General features: G+C 47.2%; 1 protein-coding gene across 6 annotated transcripts; it reads right to left on the bottom strand.

Moving 5' to 3' along the window:
- Positions 1–788: 788 nt before the first annotated feature.
- Positions 789–24,280, bottom strand: IP6K2 (inositol hexakisphosphate kinase 2). 6 transcript variants are annotated; one of them, XM_005547040.4, is made up of 7 exons: positions 24,216–24,280; positions 22,393–22,602; positions 8,563–8,884; positions 6,408–6,633; positions 4,767–4,942; positions 2,334–2,509; positions 789–1,554 (listed from the first exon to the last, which is right to left on the bottom strand). In XM_005547040.4, the coding sequence occupies exons 3-7, from the start codon at positions 8,762–8,764 to the stop codon at positions 1,054–1,056; spliced, it is 1,281 nt and encodes a 426-aa protein (XP_005547097.1). In that variant the 5' UTR covers positions 8,765–8,884; positions 22,393–22,602; positions 24,216–24,280; the 3' UTR covers positions 789–1,053. The 6 variants fall into 6 exon arrangements, 4 of the variants coding, with proteins under 4 accessions (XP_005547097.1, XP_015301350.1, XP_005547098.1 ...); XM_015445864.3 differs by having other exon boundaries at positions 8,563–8,887; XR_012431121.1 differs by lacking the exon at positions 22,393–22,602 and having other exon boundaries at positions 6,408–7,708.

The following is a 24,280-nucleotide window of genomic DNA, read 5'->3' on the forward strand; positions in this document are numbered from 1 at the left end:
CCTATTTTTAGACCTAAAGTGCATAGCCCTGGTGCGAGGTTCAGGTGAGGGGTAGAACTGCTGGAAACTGACATCCACACCCTGCCTCCTCTGCACCAGGTCTGGCTCTGCAGTTCAAGACCTCTCTTGGTTCCTCCTCCCAGAAGCCCTCCTGGGGCAGAGTAGAATCTCAGGGTCTGTGCTGTCTGGGACTGCTTGAAGAATGAGACTGGTGAAATTGCAATGGGGACTAGGGCTGGGCAGGAGTGGTGACAAGTGGTGAGGCCAAGAGTACCACCCTACCTACCCAAATACGCCTTTTTATCGTACCCTCCATCACCTGGGCCCCTTTATAACACAGTCCATGGCTGCCAATGGACCAGACCCTAGAGGCTAGAGACCCTAGTATTGGCTCCAGGACATCTATCACAATAGCCAGCCAATTAGCTGCTGCCAGTGGCATAGGAAGGATTAAAAGCTGGACCCAAGGTTTGGAGCACCTGCTATCTAACTGGCTTAAGCTGCATAGGGCCCATGAGAAGACCTGTGTCAAGTGTCATGTGGTTTTTGGATAGAGGTGCTGAGACACTCAGCCAGCACAGACCCCAGAAGGTACGTAACTCAGGGATCCTTTCTGGGTAACCTGCAGGGGCTGGGTTGAAGACTGTACACCATGCCAAGAGGCTGTGCTGACTTTAGGATTCATGGGGCAGCCAGAATACTTACTGAGCCAGGGAGGTGGTCACAGCATGTGGTGAGGCTTGGGAGGGGGATTGCCTACCCTTGGAAAGAATGACAGTAGCACGGTATACAATAAAAGATTTGTATTAGAACATAGACACTCATGGAAGAAAGAGGTATCATCATCAAATGTGGAATGTTGAAGAAATAGTTAAAATAAATAAAGACTCCAAGCGCAGCTAGGGCTGGCTCAGGCTGGGGCTCACAGAGGCCACTGCACATCAGCTCCAGGCTGCAGGAGCCACCACCTGGCCATACCGGCCTCCTCCCTGACACAGCGCAGCTGTGCCTGGGACACAGAGTCTCTCTCAAGTACTGAAGCAGCTAGCAAGCTCACTCCCCACTCTCCTCACTTATCTCTGTAACAATGTCTATCAGGCTCTGGAGCCCGAAGATATAGCCAGCATCCTGGCCCTCATGTACCACAGTGTCCTCGCCATACAGCCTGCAGGTGGTGTGTGCAAAGTCAATCATGCGCACATCTACAGAGCTGGCGCCAATGGGTTTGTAGGCATAGGCACCAGCAGACTCATCAGCTGATTCCTCTGACAGGTCCTCCAAATCCTCAGCATCTGAGTCCAGGACCACTTCGGGCCGCTCCTTGCCATCATAGATGACCAGCAGAGAGCTTGAGTAGAAGCGGTAGGACTCCTGTCGCTCCAACACTGCCTTGAGCTCAGTCAGCTTCTTGAGCACAGGGCCCAGGAGTTCACGGCGCAGGTACCGCCCATTGTGGAAGAACTGGAAAAGTGCCTCCTTGAAGCCCTGCACCGACAGCTTCCGTCCATGGTACTTGTTCATGAACATGAGCTGCCCACTGCCTGCTTGGTACACCTGTAGGAGAGAGACCAGCAAGTCAGGGGCTGAGGGCCATCTCAAACCCTGGACTCTGGGTGGGGCCGGGGGTGGGAGGGAAGGGTGGTGTGGTGGTGGCGGCATGTGAAAGCCCAAATCAGATAAAGTACACGAGTCGCACATGAGCCACTATCCACTATACTCTCTCATCAGCCCACACCTGGGATGCAGTCATCCAACCTGAGTTTGGTCATTGTGCCCCAGCACCCCAACTCAACATCTGGGTCACTGGAGATGACCTAACCCTCTTGCCTTCCTCCCTACTACTATCCAGATTCTGGACTCAGCTAACCAGACCAATCTGAGAGAGAATCATGCAGGCATGCATGCTTTCTCTTTCAACCAAAAAGCAACAGACTCGTGTGGGGTCAAATCTGGAATCTTTTTATTTTGAGACAGAGTCTCGCTGTCACCCAGGCTTGAGTGCAATGGTGTGATTTCAGCTCACTGCAACCTCTGCCTCCTGGGTTCAAGCTGTTTTCATGCCTCAGTCTCCCAAGTAGCTGGCATTACAGTTGTGCACCACCACACCCAGCCAATTTTTGTATTTTTAGTAGAGATAGGGTTTCGCCATGTTGCCTGGGCTGGTCTCAAACTCCTGACCTCAGGTGATCCACCCACCTTGACCTCCCAAAGTGCTGGGATTACAGGTGTGAGCCACTGCACCTGGCCTGGAATCTTTTGAGCAAACAGGACTATGCCAGGGTGAGGAAGTGACAGCCACTGGATGCCCTAGCCAGCCCTAGCATCCCCCTCACCTGCATGCCACACACACGCACACCAATGACTGCAGATGTGCTCTGCTGACATTTTCGGATCTGGTTGGCTGCCTTCTCCTCTGAAGCATCATCACCGTGTTGTCGTGTGCCCATCTTGAGGTCAAGGACACAAGGCACCTCATAGCGGGAAGTCAGGTTTTCCAGTAAGATAAATTCTGAGTAGTTAAGAATAATACCCTCAAAAGGAAGTGCTACTGCATGGGTCCTTGATACTCTCAAGGTACAGTGCCTAGATGCAGTGACCCAGAGAAGCCTGAACCCACAGGATAGTCCATTAGTCCTGCCATCACCCACACAGCGAGTCCAGAGCTGACTAGAAAGCTGAAAGACACCTTTACTTCTTGTCAGGGAACTGGCATGAAAGCAGCCTGCACCTGGACTCAACAGAGGCCTGGGCTCTTCCAGCCTGGGAGATACACACACCATTTCCTGAACTCTTAGCTAAGTGTAGGACTAGGGTCCAAAAACAAAGTCCTCAATTACAAGTAGAACATCAAGAAACTTCAGTAAATCCTGTAGCCTTAAATGTGAACTGGAAATATAAGTACAAACTCATGAAAATAGTTTTCTCTTTAAACATCTGCTTCCCAGCTGTGTGCACTAAAAAAGGTCTAGAAACAATGACCAGAAATAATGGAGTGTCTCTAGTGCACAGACCATTGTCTCATCATTTCCCATTCAAGGAATCAGTACTCCCTAGAGCAGAAACTGGTTAACTATGGCCCAGTGCTTGCTGTTTATGGCCTATAAGCTAGAAGTGGTTTTTACTTTTTTTTTTTTTTTTTTTTGAGACGGAGTCTCGCTGTGTCGCCCAGGCTGGAGTGCAGTGGCGGGATCTCAGCTCACTGCAAGCTCTGCCTCCCGGGTTTTTACGCCATTCTCCTGCCTCAGCCTCCCGAGTAGCCGGGACTACAGGCGCCCGCCACCTCGCCCGGCTAGTTTTTTGTATTTTTTAGTAGAGACGGGGTTTCACCGTGTTAGCCAGGATGGTCTCAAACTCCTGACCTCGTGATCCGCCCGTCTCGGCCTCCCAAAGTGCTGGGATTACAGGCTTGAGCCACCGCGCCCGGCCGGTTTTTACATTTTTTAAGAGACCAAAAAATAGATAAACGCTAGGCATGGTGACTCATGCCTGTTATCCCAACATTTTGGGAGGCTGAGGCAGGGGGATCACTTGAGTCCAGGAGTTTGAGACCAGCCTGGGCAATATAGCGAGACCTCATCTCTACAAAGGGGAGGAGAGGGTCGGGGAGGAAGAGGGCTGGGAGTGGTGCTTCATGCCTATTATCCCAGCACTTTGGGAGGCCAAAGCAGGTGGATCACCTGAGGTCAGGAGTTGAGACCAGCCTGGCCAACATGGCGAAACCCCGTCTCTACTAAAAATAGAAAAATGAGCCAGGCGTGGCAGCAGATGCCTGTAATCCCAACTACTCGGGAGGCTGAGGCATGAGAATCGCTTGAACCTGGAAGACGGAGGTTGCAGTGAGCTGAGATCACACCACTGCACTCCAGCCTGGGGGACAGAGCAAGACTCTTGTCTCAAAAAAAAAAAAAAAAAAAAAAAGAAGAGAGAGAGAAAGACAGGGAGAAAAGAAAAAAGAAAGCAAAGATAAGGAAAAAGAAAGAGAAAAGAAAAGAAAAAGAAAGATTTCCTCATGCACAGCTCGTGCCCCAGTGGCAGTCTGGTGAACCAGGACTGAGAGGTCAGTTCCTCATCCAAACACCCCAGCCCTTGGCAGGTGAACAATGTTTTGAGACTTCTGAAGAGTCTGAAAACAGGGGGCAGCCCCTTGCCCTCTTCCTCTAGGTTACCTAGGCTAAAGCCCACCTGATGCAAGCTGGCCCCTTCACGAGGCATCCCTCTCCCCCCAGAGACCCATTATTTTTTATTTATTTATTTTTTTTGAGACGGAGTCTCACGCTGTTGCCCAGGCTGGAGTGCAGTGGCGCGATCTCGGCTCACTGCAAGCTCCGCCTCCCGGGTTCCCGCCATTCTCCTGCCTCAGCCTCCCGAGTAGCTGGGACTATAGGCGCCCGCCACTGCGCCCGGCTAATTTTTTTTGTATTTTTAGTAGAGACGGGGTTTCACTGTGGTCTCGATCTCCTGACCTTGTGATCCGCCCGCCTCGGCCTCCCAAAGTGCTGGGATTACAGGCTTGAGCCACCGCGCCCGGCCTCAGAGACCCATTATTATACCCCACTCCTCATCATCTGCACTCCTAGGCCAGTGGCTGCCCTGAGGGAAGTGATTATTTGCCCATAATTATCATACAGGGTGTCCTGGAATAACCCAGGTAGGAGAAACTCAGCCATGACTATAAAAACCCAACCTCTCTCTCCAAGCTCCAACGGACTTCCTCATTTCCTCTCCTCTTACCCTCAAATGCAGAGATGCCCATGAACAAAGGATACTGTACTGGTTCCGATGCTTTGCATTCTCCTTCATTCTCTGTAACTGTTGCTGGTGACATTTCATGCTCCAAGGGTTATAGTGTTTAAGCTGGGAACTTATATTCCCCTTCTTCTCTACAGTGTAGTACAAGACTTCAGATTTCTTTAGCCACTCAAATTCTTCTTCTAACTTATGGCTATAAAGAGATAAAGACCAATAAGTCAGTATGTCTTATCAGAATTCAGAAGGCCGGGTGCGGTGGCTCACGCCGGTAATCCCAGCACTTTGGGAGGCCGAGATGGGCAGATCACTTGAGGTCAGGAGTTGGAGACCAGCCTGGCCAACAGGATGAAACCCTGTCTCTACTAAAAATACAAAAATTAGCCGGGCATGGTGGTGTGCTCGGGAGGCTGAGGCAGGAGAATCACTTGAACCCGGGAGGCAGAGGTTGCAGTGAGCCAAGAAGATCATGCCACTACACTCCAACCTGGGCAACAGAGCAAGAAAGACTCCAAAATAAAAAAAGTTAAAATAAATAAATAAATAAATAAATAATCCAGGGTTAAAGTACAAAGAATCTTTCTTTTTTTTTTTCTTTTTTTTGAGATGGAGTTTCGCTCTTATTGCCCAGGCTGGAGTGCAATGGCGCGATCTCGGCTCATTGCAACCTACGCCTCCGGGTTCTAGCGATTTTCCTGTCTCAGCCTCCCAAGTAGCTGGGACTACAGATGCATGCTACCACACCTGGCTAATTTTTGTATTTTTAGTAGAGACGGGGTTTTATCATATTGGTCAGGCTGGTCTCGAACTCCTGACCTCATGTGATCCGCCCACCTTGGCGTCCCGAAGTGCTGGGATTACAGGCATGAGCCACCGCACCCGGCCAGAAACGTTCTAGAGTAATGAAAAGTGACTTCTTGATGTGGTGGTAGCTTACCGTGTACACGTTTGCCAAAACTCTTTGAACACTTCAAATGGGTACATTTTACCACATGTGTACCTCAAGAAAGTTGATTTTAGAAAATAACATAAGGGACCAGCCATCCACTACTTTCTACAGCAAAAAGAACTTAAGATCCATGATCAACCCCTGCTCCCCAGCCCCGTATGTGGAGAGCCTTCACTGCCCTCTTATAGGCAGTGGTACCACCTAGCCTCCAGTACAACCAGGTTCCCCTGACTCCAAAAGCTGGCAACTGGGAAAATAGGAACTGAAATTCCATGAGACTAAGTCAACCTACTTAGCTACATTACATGTGCTTTACTTTATATATATACTATTTATATTTTCACAAGCTTTGCCAAGGTGCAGGAGTAGGATGGCCCTGCTTAAGGAGATCACTGAGTTTCAGGGATGCCCAATTGCCCCTTTTGTCCCCCACCACTGGTGAACAACCTGAGGTAAAAGGATAGCTCCTCTCTTGGTCACTGCTACATCTCCAGAACACAGCCTGGCACAGAGCAGTCATACCCAAACTGGCAGGATCTAACCAGAGTCAACTAAAGAAAGAGGCTGAGCACGCCATGTAGGAATTGGCCACTGAATGACAGGTACCTACTAAATCCACTTGAGTCCTTAGTTCCAGGGAACTGGGCTATAACCAAAACCGCCAACACTTCCCCTCCCACATAGCCCAGAGTTGTCCTCTGTCTACACTCACCTCTTCATTTTCTCCTCTTTACGGTGCTGACGCACCCAGTCCTTAGGGGTCTTTTCTGTTTCTAAGACATGATGTTTTTTGTTTGTTGTCCACCTTAGGAGCTTACTTTTTGGTTCACAGTCTGAATTATCTACAATGTCCACAATTCCATGGTCCCCTTTTAATGGATATGCTATTAGACACAAGTTCCTGTCTTCATCTTCTTCAAAGCGCACAGATACCACACCTGGAAGGGGGTGAGGAGCAGAAAGAACTTTTAATTCCACAGGAAGAAGCACTGTAAGTAACATGATTGTAACATTTGTTTTTTTCTTACCCAGTTCCTTAGTCTCTATGTTGCCAGAGGCCCCAAACTCATCTGCAAACTTAACAAATATCAAAACAGCTAGAAAAGATGACACCATACAAGACAAGCAATTAGGGAGCAAACATGGCCGAGAGTCTTCTTCTCTTATGTACTCAACGAGGCAAGAACCAAAGAATTACAAGACACATTTTTCCATCATTGAAAATGTTTATTAATTTTTATGTAATTCTTCTAATCCTAAAAGACTGAAAACATTGCTCTTTATAGTTTGCGGGAATTTTTAATGCCCTAAACAGAAACTCCAATAGCCTCATGGCTTGCTTTAAAGCAGAGCCTGAATACAGGGGGAACATAGGTTTGCCTGAGGGTTAAGAAGCATCCAAGAATAAGGGAAGATTGAGTAAGCAAAACAAAATAAAGGGGCAAACAAAACAAACCACACAGCACAAGACACCCTAGCAAAGGCTTCCCACAGTGCCCCCACACGGGTAGGCACCCAGGCCTTTTGTTCTTTTAAAATATGTTTTTATTGGTCTTTGCAGTCTCACGTCACAAAATAACAAAATGAACACAAGGCAGATAGAGTTGGTTGGGGAGCACAGACATGTGGTGGCCTTGAAAGCAGCGTTCCCCCTTAAGTCTCTAGAACCTGCCATGAGTAATTAGACAGTCTTTGAGGATGGGGCTGTCAGGTGGGGGCGTTTCAGCAGGTGCCGACGAGCGCCTTACAAACGACTGGCTGAACACCTTTCCTCCCAGGCCTCTCTGCCCCAGCATCACTCAATCTGCTCAGTCCTTGCTGCCCGCCCGCTCGACTGCTGCAGGGGAATGCGTGCTCAGAGAGAGACGACACTTCTGAGGTGGCTCCCAGCTCTGGGTGCAGAGGAGCCGGGGTGGGGGATTCAGGCCACACTTCCCTGTGGCCACAGGGGAAAGGACCAGGGGAAAAAATGGGGCAGGGACGGACAGCTAACAAGGGGCCTTTGGCTTTGTCCTGGAAAAAAACAACAGAGAAGGACCAAGTGAGGGCCCCCAACTCCCCCATCCCCACCGCAATACACATGCATATTCAGAGTACAGAGAAAGGTACCCAGTACGTTCTGTCCTTAAAGACAATGTTTCAAGAGTCCCAAAAGAACCTAAGTTGTTCTAGAGTCCTTTATGTAACCAGGTAATGCACATTTAAAATTAATTTATTTAATGGATTCTTCCTAGATTTACAAAAGTCTCCCCCACTCCCCAACAAAGACCCCACCATGCTGGTGGCTGCTGATATCCCCTATAAAATACATTATAAAAATAAATTAGAAATTATCATATGTGAATCGAAGGGTTGCTTTCACATAGCAATTTTGGGGACATTCTGTAACAGCAAAGGGCTTGGGCTAATCAGCACAGGCCTCCCACTCCTGCATTCCATCTGACTCAACCCTGCTCCCCCGGCCTACCTAATCACCCGGGCTTCTGGTTTCCTGGAGGACAAAAAGCAGGCGGCAAGTATTCTGGGTTAAAATCCTCCCAAAGTCTTCCCCCACTGTCCCCTCAATGGGGGACTATGGGTTACTGTGATCAAGAGACACCTGAACATAAAACACAACTACACTTCTACCAAAATCAAACTCAAATCCACAAAACAAAACAGAATTGAGCAATCTTACCAGGGCTTGAAAACTGAGGGTGTGAGATGCTGGGCTGAGGGCCAGGAGGAGGAGGAGAAGGAGGAGAGGGAGGGAAAGCACAGAGTGGGAGGGAGTGAGGGTTCCAGGGATGGCTGCCAGGGCCTTCCATGGCCACGATCCCTCACATCTCCTCACCAGTGTGGCAACCCCTCCAGCAGCTGGGACTTACCTTTGTACTGGGGAGTGAATTTGCGCATCTCAGCAGGGAGGGTCTCGTAGAACTGATGTTCCCTTGGGACCAGGGGCTTGCACAGGGTTGTCTCATTGAAGCGGAGCACACATGAGTGGCCCCCAACCTGGTGGACAAAGGGCTCCAGCAGGACGCCTTTGGCGCGGGGCTCCACATCCATGGCCCTGAAGGCTGGGCTCATCCTCCGGGCGCAGATGGCGGGGAGATAGAGGCAGCGGAGTCCAGCGGCCAGTACGTCTTCCGTCTGTTGTCTGTGTGTCCCTCTCGTTGTGGCTCCTTGGCTTGTTCTGGCCAGGATGCTCTGCTAGAAGCAAACACAATGATGACATGGGGGTTCGAAGTAGCGTGGGAAATGCCTTAGAGCTGCTCACCCTGCTCCTCCAGCATAAAGACAAAGACAAACAGTCTGAGCTCTTGCGGGACTCCGCCCATGCCACCCACCTTGGCCCCTCCTTCTCCGGCAGAAAAACAAAAACACTATGAGCTCATGGGGCGGGGTTAGATGCAGACAGGCAGGGAATGGGTTCCAGGGGCCCTAAAAAGGCAGAGGTCCCACTACGGTGTTAGAAAGCCACTATCACAGGCAAAACTGATGCCATGGTGAGGTGAAATCACAATTTCATGCCTAATATTTGGATTATATCTTACCATTTTCTAATAAGAGTGTCAAGCTTTAAGTGGATGATGCCCAAGTCTCCCATTTAATTTTATACACACACACACACACACACACACACACACGTATATAAATTTTTTTTTTTGAGATGGAGTCTTACTCTGTCGTCAGGCGGGAGTGCAGTGGCACAATCTCGGCTCACTGCAACCTCCGCCTCTCGGGTTCAAGCCATTCTCCTGCCTCAGTCTCCTGAGTAGGTGGGATCACAAGCATGCACCACCATGCCCAGCTAGTTTTTGTATTTTTAGTAGAGACGCGGTTTTACCACATTGGCTGGCATGATCTCGATCTCTTGACCTCATGATCTGCCCGACTCGGTCTCCCAAAGTGCTGGGATTACAGGCGTGAGCGACCGCACCCAGCCCCATTAATTATATTTTTATAAAATGCATTTAAATACAGGGAAAACCTGCTTACTCATTATCTGGTAAGACTCATTATTTACTTGTCCAGTTTGTCTATGCACACTGTTCCTGCCCAAGGCCAAAGACAAGCCCCATTAACCTTATTAGCAATGGAGCTTGGGTCCAGTTTTAATGATTAACAACTTAAAACAACTGATCAAAGCTGGTTAACTCCATTTAAAAAGATACACAGTGTTCTAGGTCACTATTTTTATCAGTTCTATCCTGATCACCAAAAGCTGGTACACACCTTTAAACCAAAGTTATGCTTTTGGGGCAATCAGGGCTCGCATCCACTCACTCAGACACGCACTGGATGCCGCATCAACGAAGCACACCTCTGTATGCACCTTGTTAACCGGTTCAGGTCATGTCACACTCATTCTCTGTTTTGTCTAATTTACAAGTTATGCAGTCTCTACTAGCATTCTTTATAGGGCTTGAGTTACATTTCAGTATCTGTACAGAGATTTTACTGGGAACTCCTTCAGTTCCCATGACTCCAACTGAGAGAGGAGTGAGGATGGATCTGGAGGAGATGTGCCCTCTGACCTCTAATATGGGGAAAGCGCCTATTATGTATCAGGCTCATGACAGGAATTTCTTATGTCATTTGGTCCTCATGACACTTTCTTTGAGGTAGACACTACTCTCCCTATTGCAAACAATGAAGCTGATTAGAGATGGTTAGGAAACTCACCCAGGGTCAGAGACAATAAGCCACTTCTCCCAAGTGAATCCCACACAGCTGCCTCTAGGGCACATGATCTCTGGCACTGCCCAGCTTAATTTCTCCTTTCTTTTTCTTTTGAGATGGACTCTTGCTCTGTCACCCAGGCTGGAGTGCAGTGGTGAGATCTCAGCTCACTGCAAGGTCTGCCTCCCGGGTTCACACCATTCTCCTGCCTCAGTCTCCAGAGTAGCTGGGACTACAGGTGCCCGCCACCATGCCCGGCTAATTTTTTTTGTATTTTTAGTAGAGACAGGGTTTCACTGTGTTAGCCAGGATGGTCCTGATCTCCTGATCACGTGTTCCGCCAACCTCGGCCTCCCAAAGTGCTGGGATTACAGGCGTGAGCCACCGCACCCGGCCCAGAATAGTTTTAAAATAAAACTATAAATATAAAACTGTGTATCTGTAATGAGGCCGGGCGCGGTGGCTCACGCCTGTAATCCCAGCACTTTGGGAGGCCGAGGTGGGTGGATCACGAGGTCAGGAGATCAAGACCATCCTGGATAACACAGTGAAACCCCATCTCTACTAAAAATACAAAAAAAAAAAAAAATTAGCCAGGCATGGTGGCTGGCACCTGTAGTCCCAGCTACTCAGGAGGCTCAGGCAGGAGAATGGCATAAACCCGGGAGGCGGAGCTTGCTGTGAGCCAAGATTGTGCCACTGCACTCCAGCCTGGTAGACAGAGCTAGACTCTGTCTCAAAAAAAACAAAACAACAAAAAAAAATCTCTTGCTAACCATGGAGATGAGGAAATAAATATAAAAATATTTTTTAAAATAAAAACTATCGGCTGGGCGCAGTGGCTCATGCCTGTAATCCCAGTACCTTGGGAGGCCGAGGCGGGCAGATCACCTAAGGCCAGGAGTTCAAGACCAGCCTGGCCAACGTGGTGAAGCCCCATCTCAACTAAAAATAACAAAAATTAGCCAGGCATGGTGGCACACGCCTGTAATCCCAGCTACTTGGGAGGCTGAGGTAGGAGAATTCCTTGAACCCAAGAGGCGGAGGTTGCAGTGAGCCAAGATCGCGCCACTGCACTCCAGCCTGGCAAAAGAGCGAGACTCCGTCTCAAAAAAAAAAAAAAAAAAAAAAAAAAAGAAAAGAAAAAAACAATAAAAAACTAAAAACCATTTTTAGTAAAATAAAGCCAGGAAGGAAACAGTCAATGTCTGACTCTGAAAGGAGTCTTGTAGGGAACACCAAATTGACCTGTCTGGGTACATGGCAGCAAATTACCATCAACCTCAGGAAAACTCCATAAAAATCAAGTCCACTGCTCCATAAAATCAGGACATCTATCATCCTTGATGATGAACACATTTGCCTCCACATCTAGCAACAGAAGAGGAATGAAACAAAAATATTTTTTTCATACAATTGTGTGACGGACTATTAGGATACCACAAAGAGCTTTCTTATCAATTTTATATTTTTTAACCAGGAGAAAATGCTTATGATATACTTTTTTTTTTTTTTGAGACAGGGCCTCCATTGTTAAGGCTGCAGTACAAGTGGTGTAATCTCAGCTCACCGCAGCCTTGTCCACCAAGGCTCAAGTGATCCTCCCACCTCAGCTTCCCAAGTAGCTGGGACAACTACAGGAACACACCACCACATCCAGCTAATTTTTGTATTTCTGTGTAGAGATGGGGTTTTGCCACGTTGCTCAGGCTGGTCCTAAACTCTTGAGCTCAAGTGATCCTCCTGCCTTGGCCTAACCAAAGTGCTGGGATTACAGGCGTGTGCCACTGAACCGGGCCGTTTATGATACACTTTTCTTTTTTTTCTGGGACAGAGTCTTGCTCTGTTGCCCAAGCTAGAGTGCATGATCTCACCTCACGGCAACCTCTGCCTCCCAGGTTCAAGCGGTTCTCCTGCCTCAGCCTCCCGAGTAGCTGGGTCTACAAGCGTCTGCCACCACGCCCGGCTAATGTTTTGTATTTTTTTTTAGTAGAGACGGGGTTTCACCGTGTTAGCCAGGTGTCGATCTCCTGACCTCGTGATCTGCCCACCTCAGCCTCCCAAAGTGCTGGGATTACAGGCGTGAGCCACTTCGCCCGGCCTAACTTGCATTTTTTAGTAGAGACTGGGTTCAGCATGTTGGTCAAGATGGTCTCAAACTACTAGCCTCAAGTAATCTGCCTGCTGCAGCCTCCCAAAGTACTGGGATTACAGGCGTGAGCCACCGCACCCGGCCTCACTTATGATAAACTTTTAAGTTACAAGAAGGAAGATGGGGCCGGACACGGTGGCTCACACCTGTAATCCCAGCACTTTGGGAGGCCGAGGCAGGCGGATCACGAGGTCAAGAGATCGAGACCAGACTGGGCAAGCTGCACAGTGAGAGCCAGTCTCTAAATAATTTTTTAATTAGTCAGGCATGGTGGGGAGACTGAGGTGGGAGGATCACTGGAGTGCAGGAGTTCCAGAATTCTGTGAGGTATGATCATGCCACTGCACTCCAGCCTGGGTGACAGAGCAGGACCCTGTCTATTAATAAAATAAATAAATAAATAAATAAAGGCTTGATATTCACAAGCCTTCTCTAAAAGAATTCTTCAAGGATATACTACAGCTTGGCCAAGCGTGGTGGCTCACGCCTGTTATCCCAACACTTTGAGAGGCTGAGGCAGGTGGACTGATTGAGCCCAGGAGTTCGAGACCAGCCAAGGCAACATGGCAAAAACCCCTCTCTACAAAAAAAAAAAACAAAAAAAAAACAAAGAATAATAAAATAAACAAAAAATTAAAAAAATACAAGGAGGACAGGCGCAGTGGCTCATGCCTATAATCCCAGCACTTTGGAAGGCTGAGGCAGGCGGATCACCTGAGGTCAGGAGCTCAAGACCAGTCTGCCCAACATGGCGAAACCCCGTCTCTACTAAAAATACAAAAAATTAGCTGTGCGTGATGGCGGGCGCCTGTATTCCAAGCTACTCAGGAGGCTGAGGCAGGAGAATCACTTGAACCTGGGAGGTGGAGGTTGCAGTGAGCCGAGACCACGCCATTGCACTCCAGCCTGGGCAACAAGAGTGAAACTCCGTCTCAAAAAAAAAAAAAAAGGCCAAGGCAGTAGGATCACTTGAGGCCAGAAGTTCAAGACTAGTCTTGGCAATACAGCAAGACCCTATCTCTACAAAAAAATTAGCAAGTTGTGGTGGTGCACATCTGTAACCCTAGCTACTCAGGAGGCTGAGGCAGGAGGATCTCTTGAGCCCAGGAGTTTGAGGCTGCAGTGATCTCTGATCATACCACTGAGCTTCAGCGTGCATGACTGAGTGAGACTCCATGTCAAACAAACAAACAAATAAAAGTTGGGATCAACTACCCTTGAGGAGTACTATGGTGACCCTTCTGTTCTCTCTACAGAAAGCTATAATATTGCTATTATAGAAAGAGGTGGTCAGGCCAGGTGCGGTGGCTCAGGCTTGTAATCGTAGCACTTTGGGAGGCAGATCGCTTAAGCTCAAGAGTTCAATACCAGCCTGAGCAACATGGTAAAACCCCATCTCTACTAAAAATACAAAAACTAGCTGGGCGTGGTGGCACGGGCCCACAGTCCCAGCTACTTGGGGGTGTGAAGCAAGAGAATAGCTTGAACCTGGGAGACTGAGCCTGCAGTGAGCCTGGTGACAAAATGAGACCCTGTCCCCAAAAAAATAAAAAGGCAAGCAAGCGGTGGTCAAAATGCTGCCCCAAAATGTAGGGAGGTAAGTACTGTAGAACTTTCTTCTGCATTTTTAAATGTGTGACTTTTTGTGATTTTTTTTCAATCTAAACAAACATTCACTTTCTTACCGAATTTTGTTTTCATATTTGTACATTATTTTGTTTAAAGATGGCATTTATAATTACATGTATAATTACAAATTATATATTTATGTTATATATATTTATATTATTTTATATAAGCTTCAGACACCACAAAACCTGCCCTATACTAGGTGGTAAGATCATGATTGCCCGCTTTTCAGTTTTCTGAATGTTTTAAACTTCTTATAATATCCTCCAACTCTGAGCACACATTACCTTTATAACTGAGAGAGAAAATACTGGGGGAAGAGGAGGATTCAAGATTGAAACAGGAAAACACAGATGGCTGCCTGGCTCTTGATGGTTTTAAATCCATCTAGAAACAAACACTGATCCAGCCCACCCTTCGTACTCAGAGCTTCACTCCAAGTGAGAATAACAACCACAGTACACACTGTTCTTAAGCTGCACACAAGGTGCTAGAAGGTCAGAGCCCTCAATAGCATTTCATTTTGGTGTTGTGTTATGTTATGTTATGTTATGTTATGTTATGTTATGTTATGTTATCTTTTGAGACGGAGTTTCGCTCTTGTTGCCCAGGCTGGAGTGCAATGGCCTGATCTCGGCTCACCACAACCTCCGCCTCCCAGGTTCAAGTGATTCTCCTGCCTCAGCATCGCAAGTAGCTGGGATTACACGCATGCGCCACCACGCCTGGCTAATTTTTATATGTATTTTTAGTAGAGACAGGTTTTCTCCATGTTGGACAGGCTGGTCTCAAACTCCCAGCCTCAGATGATCCACCCTCAGGCTCCCAAAGTGCTGGGATTACAGGTGTGAGCCACCGTACCCAGCCTCATTCTGGTTTTAATAAAGAAGAAACCACGGATTTTAACTGGAGTGATTTCATGAAAGTCATACAACAATGTAGCTTCTTCCCCCAAAACAGCAGATTCTGTTCCAAAAATCTGGACAAATCTCAGCCTTTCCATAAGGGACACAGTTGTCTCTCAGCTGCTTCTCCTTTCTAGAACCACCAGCACGACTATGCTGCCCTATCTCTTTGCCTCATCTGACCAGGTTTCTGGAATGACAGATTAGAGGACTCCAAAGTAAGGGGAACAGGAAGAAGGAACTTTCAGCCTACCTAGAAATATGTTTATCACCAGCCTGGGCAAGATGGGGACACCTTGTCTCTACCAAATATTAAAAAAATAGCCAGGTGCAATGGCACGTACCTGTGGTCTCAGCTACTTGGGAGGCTGAGGTGGAAGGGTCACTGGAGCCTGGAAGGTCAAGGCTGCAGTGAGCCGTGATCACGCCACTGTACTCCAGCCTGGGTGACAGAGCGAGACCCTGTCTCAAAAAAAAACAAAAAAAAAACCAAAACAAACAAACAAACAAAAACATAATAAAAAAGAAATATGTTTATCTGAATAACCTGCTAGAATTATAAAGAATTTTAGCAATTTTTAAAAGCTTCTAGATAAAACAATGCTTGATTCTAAGGTCTCATATGTCCCCTTTAGCAATATATCAAACTTTATTTTAAGAGATGGGGGCTTGCTATGTTGCCCAGGCTGGCCTCAAACTCCTGGTCTCAAGTGATCCTTCCGCCTTAGCCTCTCCAAGTGCTAGAATACAACGCATGAGTCATCTGGCCAAATTTTCTTAGAAATAGCTAAATGGATTCTATACACATACCAGGAATTTTCAGTTCTCTTGTAAAAGCCAGTTACCCCTTTTTCAAGGACAATTCTCAGTCTCCCGTCTCCCACCACATTGTAAGAAACGTAACTCAACAGGAACACAGAGAAGCAACTCTCTCAGACTAAAGCCAAAATTGCTCACAGGTCTCAATCTCTGAGGGATTTTTGCTACCTCAAGTCACAGTTCTCTCATATGCCAATAAGTAATGGTCCCATAGGGCCAGTGTGGTGGCTCACACCTGTAATCCTAGCACTTGGAGGCCAAGGCAGGAGGACTGTTTGAGCCCAGGAGTTTGAGAACAATCCTGGCAACATAGTGAGACCTTGTCTCTACAAAAAATAACTAGTCAGGTGTGGTGGTACATGCCTGTTGTCCCAGCTACTTGGGAGGCAGAGGTGGAGGGATCACTTGAGCCAGAAAGCTCAAGGCTGCACCACACTCCAGCCCAGGTGACAGAGCGAGACACTGTCTCAAACAAACAAACAAAAAAGTAACGGTCCATTAGCTTCAGACAAGATTATACGTTTCCTGCCAGTGGGCAATGTTTACCCCGTTTAGCTCTTAGCTCACTGCCAAACCCAAATGACACATGAATTCATCCTCTGAAATAAAGGATGCCAAAAGTGATTCAGTCCCAATGGGCAGCCACAGAGGCAGGGCATCCCAGACCTGCCCAGGCAAGCACCTGAGTGCTGCTTTTGCTGGAGCAGGGACGAAAGTGTGCCCTATGCAGCACCAGTTCCTGCGACCAAGGGAACTCTGACAATTTCCTCTAGGTCCTTTCAACATCTCACTTAGACAAATACTCCTCACAAGGGTCTGCAAACTATTCTAGGTTTGTGGCAGCAATCTGGCAGCTTGTATCACCCAACCCACTTGGCCTAAGTGCAGTCAGTGTTCATCCAGACCAGCCCAGAAAGGAATGAGATATGATCTTGGGAAAATTCTTTAAGACTGCACCAGTCAGGCCAGGTGCGGTGGCTCAATGTAATCCCAGCACTTTGGGAGGCCGAGGGGGGCGGATCACGAGGTCAGGAGATCGAGACCGTCCTCGCTAACATGGTGAAACCCCGTCTCTACTAAAAATGCAAAAAATTAGCCCGGCGTGGGGGCGGGCGCCTGTAGTCCCAGCTACCAGGGAGGCTGAGGCAGGAGAATCGCTTGAACCTAGGAGGCGGAGCTTGCAGTGAGCCGAGATCACGCCACTGCACTCCAGCCAGAGCAACAGAGCGAGACTCCATCTCAAAAAAAAAAAAAATATATATATATATATATATAAAGACTGCACCAGTCACAGCACTATGTCCTAATAAAGAGACACTTGCCAATTATCCTTCAGAAGTCCTGAGCTAGCTCTCCAAAATAAGATGCAGCAAATATTTTAAAATTTTTGTTAGGAAAATCAAGTTCAACTGCATTCATAGTTCCAAAGCAAAGGTCACACTGATCTCTTCAGAATCACCCAGTTTGTAAGGAAGGCAGTGGATTCAGTCAATCAAGATCACATTTGAGGCCAGGCGTGGAGGCTCACACCTATAATCTCAGCAGTTTGGGAAGCTGAGGTAAGAGGATTGCTTGAGCTCAGAAGTTTGAGACCAGCCTGGGCAACACAGTGAGACTCCGTCTTTAAAAAAATGTTTTAAAAATTAGCCAGGCTTGGTGGCACGTGCCTGTAGTCCTAGCTACGCAGAAGGCTGAGGCAGGAGGATCACCTTAGCCCAGAAGGTCGAGGTTATCGTGAGCTATGAGACTGCCACTGCACTCTAGACTGGGTGACAGAGTGAGACCCTGTCTCTAAAAAAAGTAAAAATAAAATAAGATTGCATTTCAGGACCAGCAGTGAAGGCCAACAAGGTACTTCCAGTTTTAACATCTTACTTTTCTCTCGCTCATTACAAGGAGCTTAAGTTATTTTCCAAAGTAAAAACAGTCTTTGAGTGTGAGATAAATCATCCTAGGGGTCCTGTCCCTTACTTTCCCAGGACTCACCTGCCGTCGTCCTGCTGCTCATGTTCATTAGTTTTGTTTTTGTTTTTTTAAGACAGGGTCTCACTCACGTCTCCCAGGCTGAAGTGCAGTTGGTGTAATCACAGCTCACTGTAGCCTTGCCTCCCTGGGTTCAAGTGATTCTCCCATCTCAGCCTCCCAAGTAGCTGGGACTACAGGCACATGCTACATGTCGAACTAATTTTTTGTTATTTTTAGTAGAGACAAGGTTTCGCCACGTTGCCCAGGCTAGTCTCGAATTCCTGGGATCCAATGATCCGCCTACCTCAGCCTCCTGAAGTGCTGGGATTACAGGCATGAGCTACTGAACCAGATCACACATCCCATTAGTTTTTAAGCCCCAAAATCTAAACCCGTCAGCTGCCAACTGGCACTCCTGTAAGTTTGACCCTCCCAAATCCCCCAGGACCTTGTCTCCTGGATTTACAGTCCTCCTCTGGCCTTCCCAGTGTAAATGCAGCATTCTGACTAACCCATAAAGTCTTCAACGTGAGACCCTAGAAGTTGCTGTGTTAGTTCCAAATGCCCAGCAGAGAATCTACAAAGGGCAGAGGTGGCCCAAAAACCTGAGGAAGAGACTGACACTTTTATCCTCATGCTCAGATACAAACACAAAGCAAGAAAAACCCCAGCCCTTCAGTAGTGGGTCTGTAATCAACTGGGCTCTCTCTCCTCCAGAGGCACTTGCCTGGAAGAACAGATACTGTTCAAGGAATGACACCTTTTACTGCCTTACAAGTAAAACTTCTATTCATAGTAGATGAAAAATTGAAAATCTTCAATAAGAATTAACTAATTTAAGAAGATCATAATCTCAGCAACGTGCAAAAAGTTGGTTTAACAAGTTATTTGTTATTGTTTTTCTTGTCAGGTTGTTCAAGCTCATAAAAATATACATTCCTAGGCCGGGCGCGGTGGCTCAAGCCTGTAATCCCAGCACTTTGGGAGGCCGAGGCGGGCGGATCACAAGGTCAGGAGATCGAGACCACAGTGAAACCCCGTCTCTACTAAAAATACAAAAAATTGGCCGGGCGCGGTGGCTCACGCCTGTAATCCCTGCACTTTGGGAGGCCGAGGCGGGCGGATCACGAGGTCAGGAGATCGAGACCATCCTGGCTAACACGGTGAAACCCCGTCTCTACTAAAATACAAAAAAAAAATTAGCCGGGCGCGGTGGCGGGCGCCTGTAGTCCCAGCTACTCGGGAGGCTGAGGCAGGAGAATGGCGCGAACCTGGGAGGCGGAGCTTGCAGTGAGCCGAGATGGTGCCACTGCACTCCAGCCTGGGCGACAGAGTGAAGACTCCGCCTCAAAAAAAAAAAAAAAAAAAAAAAAAAAAATACAAAAAATTAGCCGGGCGCGGTGGCGGGCGCCTGTAGTCCCAGCTACTCAGGAGGCTGAGGCAGGAGAATGGCGGGAACCCGGGAGGCGGAGCCTGCAGTGAGCCGAGATCTGCACTCCAGCGCCACTGCACTCCAGCCTGGGCAACAGCGTGAGACTCCGTCTCAAAAAAAAAAAAAAAAAAAAAAAAAAAAACATTCCTTGGTCAAGTATACTACAATCAGCCCTCCTTTCTTCCTTGAGTAACTAGGCAAGTTCTCAAAAAATATGACGACTCTTCAGCACCAGAGCTAAGCAGATACCAAGTCTGCACACCTCCTTAGGGTACCCCATAAAAGCAGGTAAACTGCTTACCACCACTCCCTGCTGATGAGGAGGAAGGAACCATGGCACAGTCCACAGACAGCAAGTATAAAGCACATCCAAACAAATAGGCATCAGAATGAAAGTAGGCAGGCTTGCAGTTAGGTTAATCCCCAAACAAATGTGGCTGCAGCCTCAACAATACCATCAAATTTGTGTAGAAAAGGGATCTTTGCCAAATGCAGTGGCTCACACCTGTAATCCCAGCCCTTTTGGACGCTGAGGATTTTTTCTGGATGCTTTTTTCCTGCCGAAGCAGGAGGATTGCTTAATGCCAGGAGTTCAAGACCAGCCTGGGTTAAAAAAAGTGAGACCCTGTCTTTACAAAAAAAGTTTTTTTGTGTTTTTTTGAGACAGAGTCTTGCTCTGTCGCCCAGGCTAGAGTGCAGTGGCGTGATAGCCAGACGTGGTGGTGGGCGCCTGTAGTCCCAGCTACTCGGGAGGCTGAGGCAGGAGAATGGCAGAAACCCAGGAGGCGGAGCTTGCAGTGAGCTGAGATCCGGCCACTGCACTCCAGCCTGGGCGACAGAGCCAGACTCCGTCTCAAAAAAAAAAAAAAAAAAAAATAATAATAATATATAAATCTCAGACACTAGGGCATATAAAAATCTGAATGGGCAGGTGAGTAGTTATACCAAAAAGTCATATCCAATGTTAGTTTCACACTTGCAAAGCAAAAATAACCTATTCTTATAAAACAAACACTGAAGGGGGACGTGAGATTTTTGCAATCCCCATGAAAGCTGAGACAAGCTCACACAGCCCATGGGTCATCTCATTTGAGTGTGCAGCTTTAGTTAGGAAGGCCTGTTGGCCCCAAAGCAGCCCAAACTAAAAGAGCAAGACAAGGTTCAAGGCAAGGAGCCATAACGGGTGGGCTCTTCTAACAGGTGGGGTTAAGGTAGAGTAATATGGCCTGGGGAACTTGGGCCATAGCACCCCAGGGCCAGACCAAGCAACGTGGCAGCCTTCCACAAACCCAGACTTAGGAGATGTAGCCCAGGTTCCAAATGGGCACATTCTCACAAACTAAACGCAAAAGCAACAACACTAGAGCCAGATGTTCTGCTTCTTGTTAACACGTTTCATTCCATTAAAATAAGTTTTACTCTTCCTTAGGTTTGGGATTAGACACTCCAATTTCGAAAACACATAGGAGTGTCTCAAGTAAGATACGTGGATACACAGAGAAAGCAAACAACATTAATTAGCCAGGTGTGGTGCCACGCACCTGTAATCCCAGCTACTCGGGAGGCTGAGGCATGAGAATAGCTTGAACCCGGGAGGTGGAGGTTGCAGTGAGCCGAGATCGCACCACTGCACTCAGGCCTGGGTGACACAGCGAGACTCCGCCTCATAAAAAAAAAAACAAACCCTGAATTTCAAAGGGAGTACATCCCAGAAATTTGTTTAGTTTTATTTTTTTGAGACAGAGGCTCCCACCACCACACCCAGCTGATTTTTGTATTTTTAGTACAGACGGGGTTTCACCATGTTTGTCAGACTGGTCTCAAACTCCTGATCTCAAGTGATTCGCCCACCTCGGCCTCCCAAAGGGTTGGTATCACTGGCGTGAGCCACCACCCTCGGCTCTTTATTTTTCCTTTTTGTTTTTTTGAGATGGCGTCTCACTCTGTCACCCAGGCTGGAGTGCAGTGGCGCAATTTTGGCTCACTGCAATCTCTACCCACTGGGTTCAAGCGATTCTCTTGCCTCAGCCTCCTGAGTAGCTTGGATTCCAGGCACGTGCCACGGTGCCCAGCTAGTTTTTGTATTTTTAGTAGAGATGGGGTTTCACCAGGTTGGCCAGGCTGGTCTTGAACTCCTGACCTCGTGATCCAACCACCTTGGCCTCCCAAAGTGCTGGGATTACAGGCGTGTGCCACCAAGCCTGGCCCTGGCCCTTTCTTTAAAAGGTAGGGCAGGCAGCCGGGCGCGGTGGCTCACGCCTGTAATCCCAGCACTTTGGGAGGCCGAGGCGGGCGGATCACAAGGTCAGGAGATCGAGACCACGGTGAAACCCCGTCTCTACTAAAAATACAAAAAATTAGCCGGGCGCGGTTGTGGGCGCCTGTAGTCCCAGCTACTCGGGAGGCTGAGGCAGGAGAATGGCGTGAACCCGGGAGGCGGAGCTTGCAGTGAGCCGAGATCGCGCCACTGCACTCCAGCCTGGGTGACAGAGCGAGACTCCATCTCAAAAAAAAAAAAAAAGGTAGGGCAGGCCAGGCGAGGAGGCTGAGTGTAGAGAATGGCATGAACCTAGGAGGCGGAGCTTGCAGTGAGCCAAGATCGCACCATTGCACTCCAACCTTGGTGACAGAGCGAGACTGTGTATCAAAAAAAAAAAAAAAAAAAAAAAAAAAAAAAGTAGGGCAATGATGGGGATGGGCACAGTGTAGATGAAACAAGATTGGCCAGCAATTAGTAACTACTGAAGCTGGTGATGTGTGACAGACCCAAATCAACTGTGCATCATCTCGGCAAATTGACTTCTCCAAATCCTGAGGTGGGCTCTAAATTCAATTTTTGGAAAAAAGGACATTTCCTTGCCACCATAATATACTGTAAAACACAACTACTTCTTATTACTTTTATTACATGGTGCACAAATGGGCAAAAACATATTTTATTTAAAAATACAAATACATGCTTTAAAATGTAATAACATGAGAATAATCAACTGCTTACTTTCTAATGTACAAGAGTGTGTTCAATTTGTTACTTAACAAGATTATCTCACTAGGTGAAATAACTTCACTTAAAGGGAAAATTCTTCCCCAATGCATCCTCTTTATGAGCCAAACAATGGAAAATTTTCACCTCAGCAAGCTGGCCTCAGAGAGGTTCAGGCTCATCCCTGTTGCCTAGATACCAGTGACATCTCAGGAGCATACAGAAGGCTCTGGCATCCCTCTTGGAAGGGAGACTGGCAAAGGTTCAGTCAGTGGTTGCTCCTTCTTTCCCGGCACATTCCACTGCTCAGACAGATACAGGGCTAGCATACAGTGTACCTGTCTGTCACCTAGGAAGCTTTGAAGCACAAAAGAAGTCTATTATATCTGTTACACTGATTTCTAGATCTCCCAGGTCCCTGCCTTGCTCCCTCCCTACCCAGGCCCTGCATAAAAAACAAACCAAACAAACAAAAAAACTAGTTTCTACAACTGTATCAACTCTAGTCCTTGTTCTTATCCATTTGATTTCTTTCTCTCTCTTTTTTTTTTTTTTTTGTAGAGACAGGGTGTTGCTATGTTGCCCAGGTTGATCTTGAACTGCTGGGCTCAAGTGATTCTCCATTTGATTTCTAACAATGCCTGTGAATTCTAAAGTCACAAAGAAGGTAAATCTATCGAAATGACAATGTCAGACAAGACCACAGAAAATATAAAAAAAAATTTTTAATGACAGTTAATAGTTTAACTTTTCTCAAAAGCCATCAACTTGTCTATTATGTCAAATATGATAAAGTATTCATTTGGCCCTTTCTAACTCTGATAGTGGCTAAAGTTAAAACAACACCCTGAAGCTTCTCTTTAAATACTTAACACCCAAGTTACAGAATGCAATTATACAAACCCCACAGCAACAACCTACATAAATAAGCATCTTAGTTCACTTAAAATATTACCTGGCTACAATTGCAAATACAGCAAACATTTTAAACACTAGAATTCAACAAAATTACTGTAATCATGATCCTTTATTAAAAATATCATAGAACTGATTATCTACAACATTTTTGTTACCACGTTCCAAAGTTCCAGTACTTTTTCTTAAAACTATTCAAGATGATTTTTTGTTCTATGTACATTCTGCTACGGAAATGCTTAATTCCAACCAGTGACTAGTTCTATTTCCTCTGGTATTTAAGAGCACTAGATTTTACTGGTTTCTACATTTTATTTTCACCCATTTTTCTGCTAGTGTAGCTTTCTTGATATATGAAACCGAATACAATCCTAAAATGAAATAAGGCATTAGGATGCAAAAGACAAAAGCGGTCTCTAATCAAAAGTAAAGAGTGGAAATACCACTATAAAGGTGTCCTCTTATCCATTTAAAGGCCTTTTTTCTACAGTGAGGTTAAGTGTGTAGATTCCCTCATCGAACACCATCTGACGGGCCCAAATGGCATTCAACATTCAAAATGGCTGCACATCTGCCGACCCCAGGTAACACTACCTGAGGCGCTGGGCTGACTCCCTATCCAAAGATCTGGGAAGAAGACCCCCCAACCCGCCAAATACCTGGGGAGATCGTGGCCGCCAATGACCTGGGGAGACCCCTCAATGACACCGTAGATCTTGCGTTTCCCAAGACCGGGGGAGATCTCCTCAATGACCAGGAAAGATCCTGTCCCCCCACCAACCCGGGAGACCTCTCCAATGACCGGGGAAGATTCTGCACTCCCAAAATCAGGGAAATCTCTCCCTCAATGATCAGAAGAAAAATGCTCCTCCCAAATTACCCAGGGAAATCGAATCCACAAAGACCCCGGGAGATTTCCCCCACAAAGACCACGGAAGAAGTCCTTCCCAAATAAGCTGGGAGACTCCAATGATCAGAGATCCCATCTCCCAGTAGCCCAAAAAAATCGCCCTCAAAGCTCCTGGGGCACTAGGGCCATAAGACGCGAGCGTTACCTGCTGCCTCAGCCGGGTTCCTCGGCGCTTCCGACCTATTGTTTCTCTCGCACCAAAATGGCTGC

The sequence above is a fragment of the Macaca fascicularis genome, chromosome 2 (assembly GCF_037993035.2).
Source record: "Macaca fascicularis isolate 582-1 chromosome 2, T2T-MFA8v1.1".
Classification (NCBI taxonomy): domain Eukaryota; kingdom Metazoa; phylum Chordata; class Mammalia; order Primates; family Cercopithecidae; genus Macaca; species Macaca fascicularis.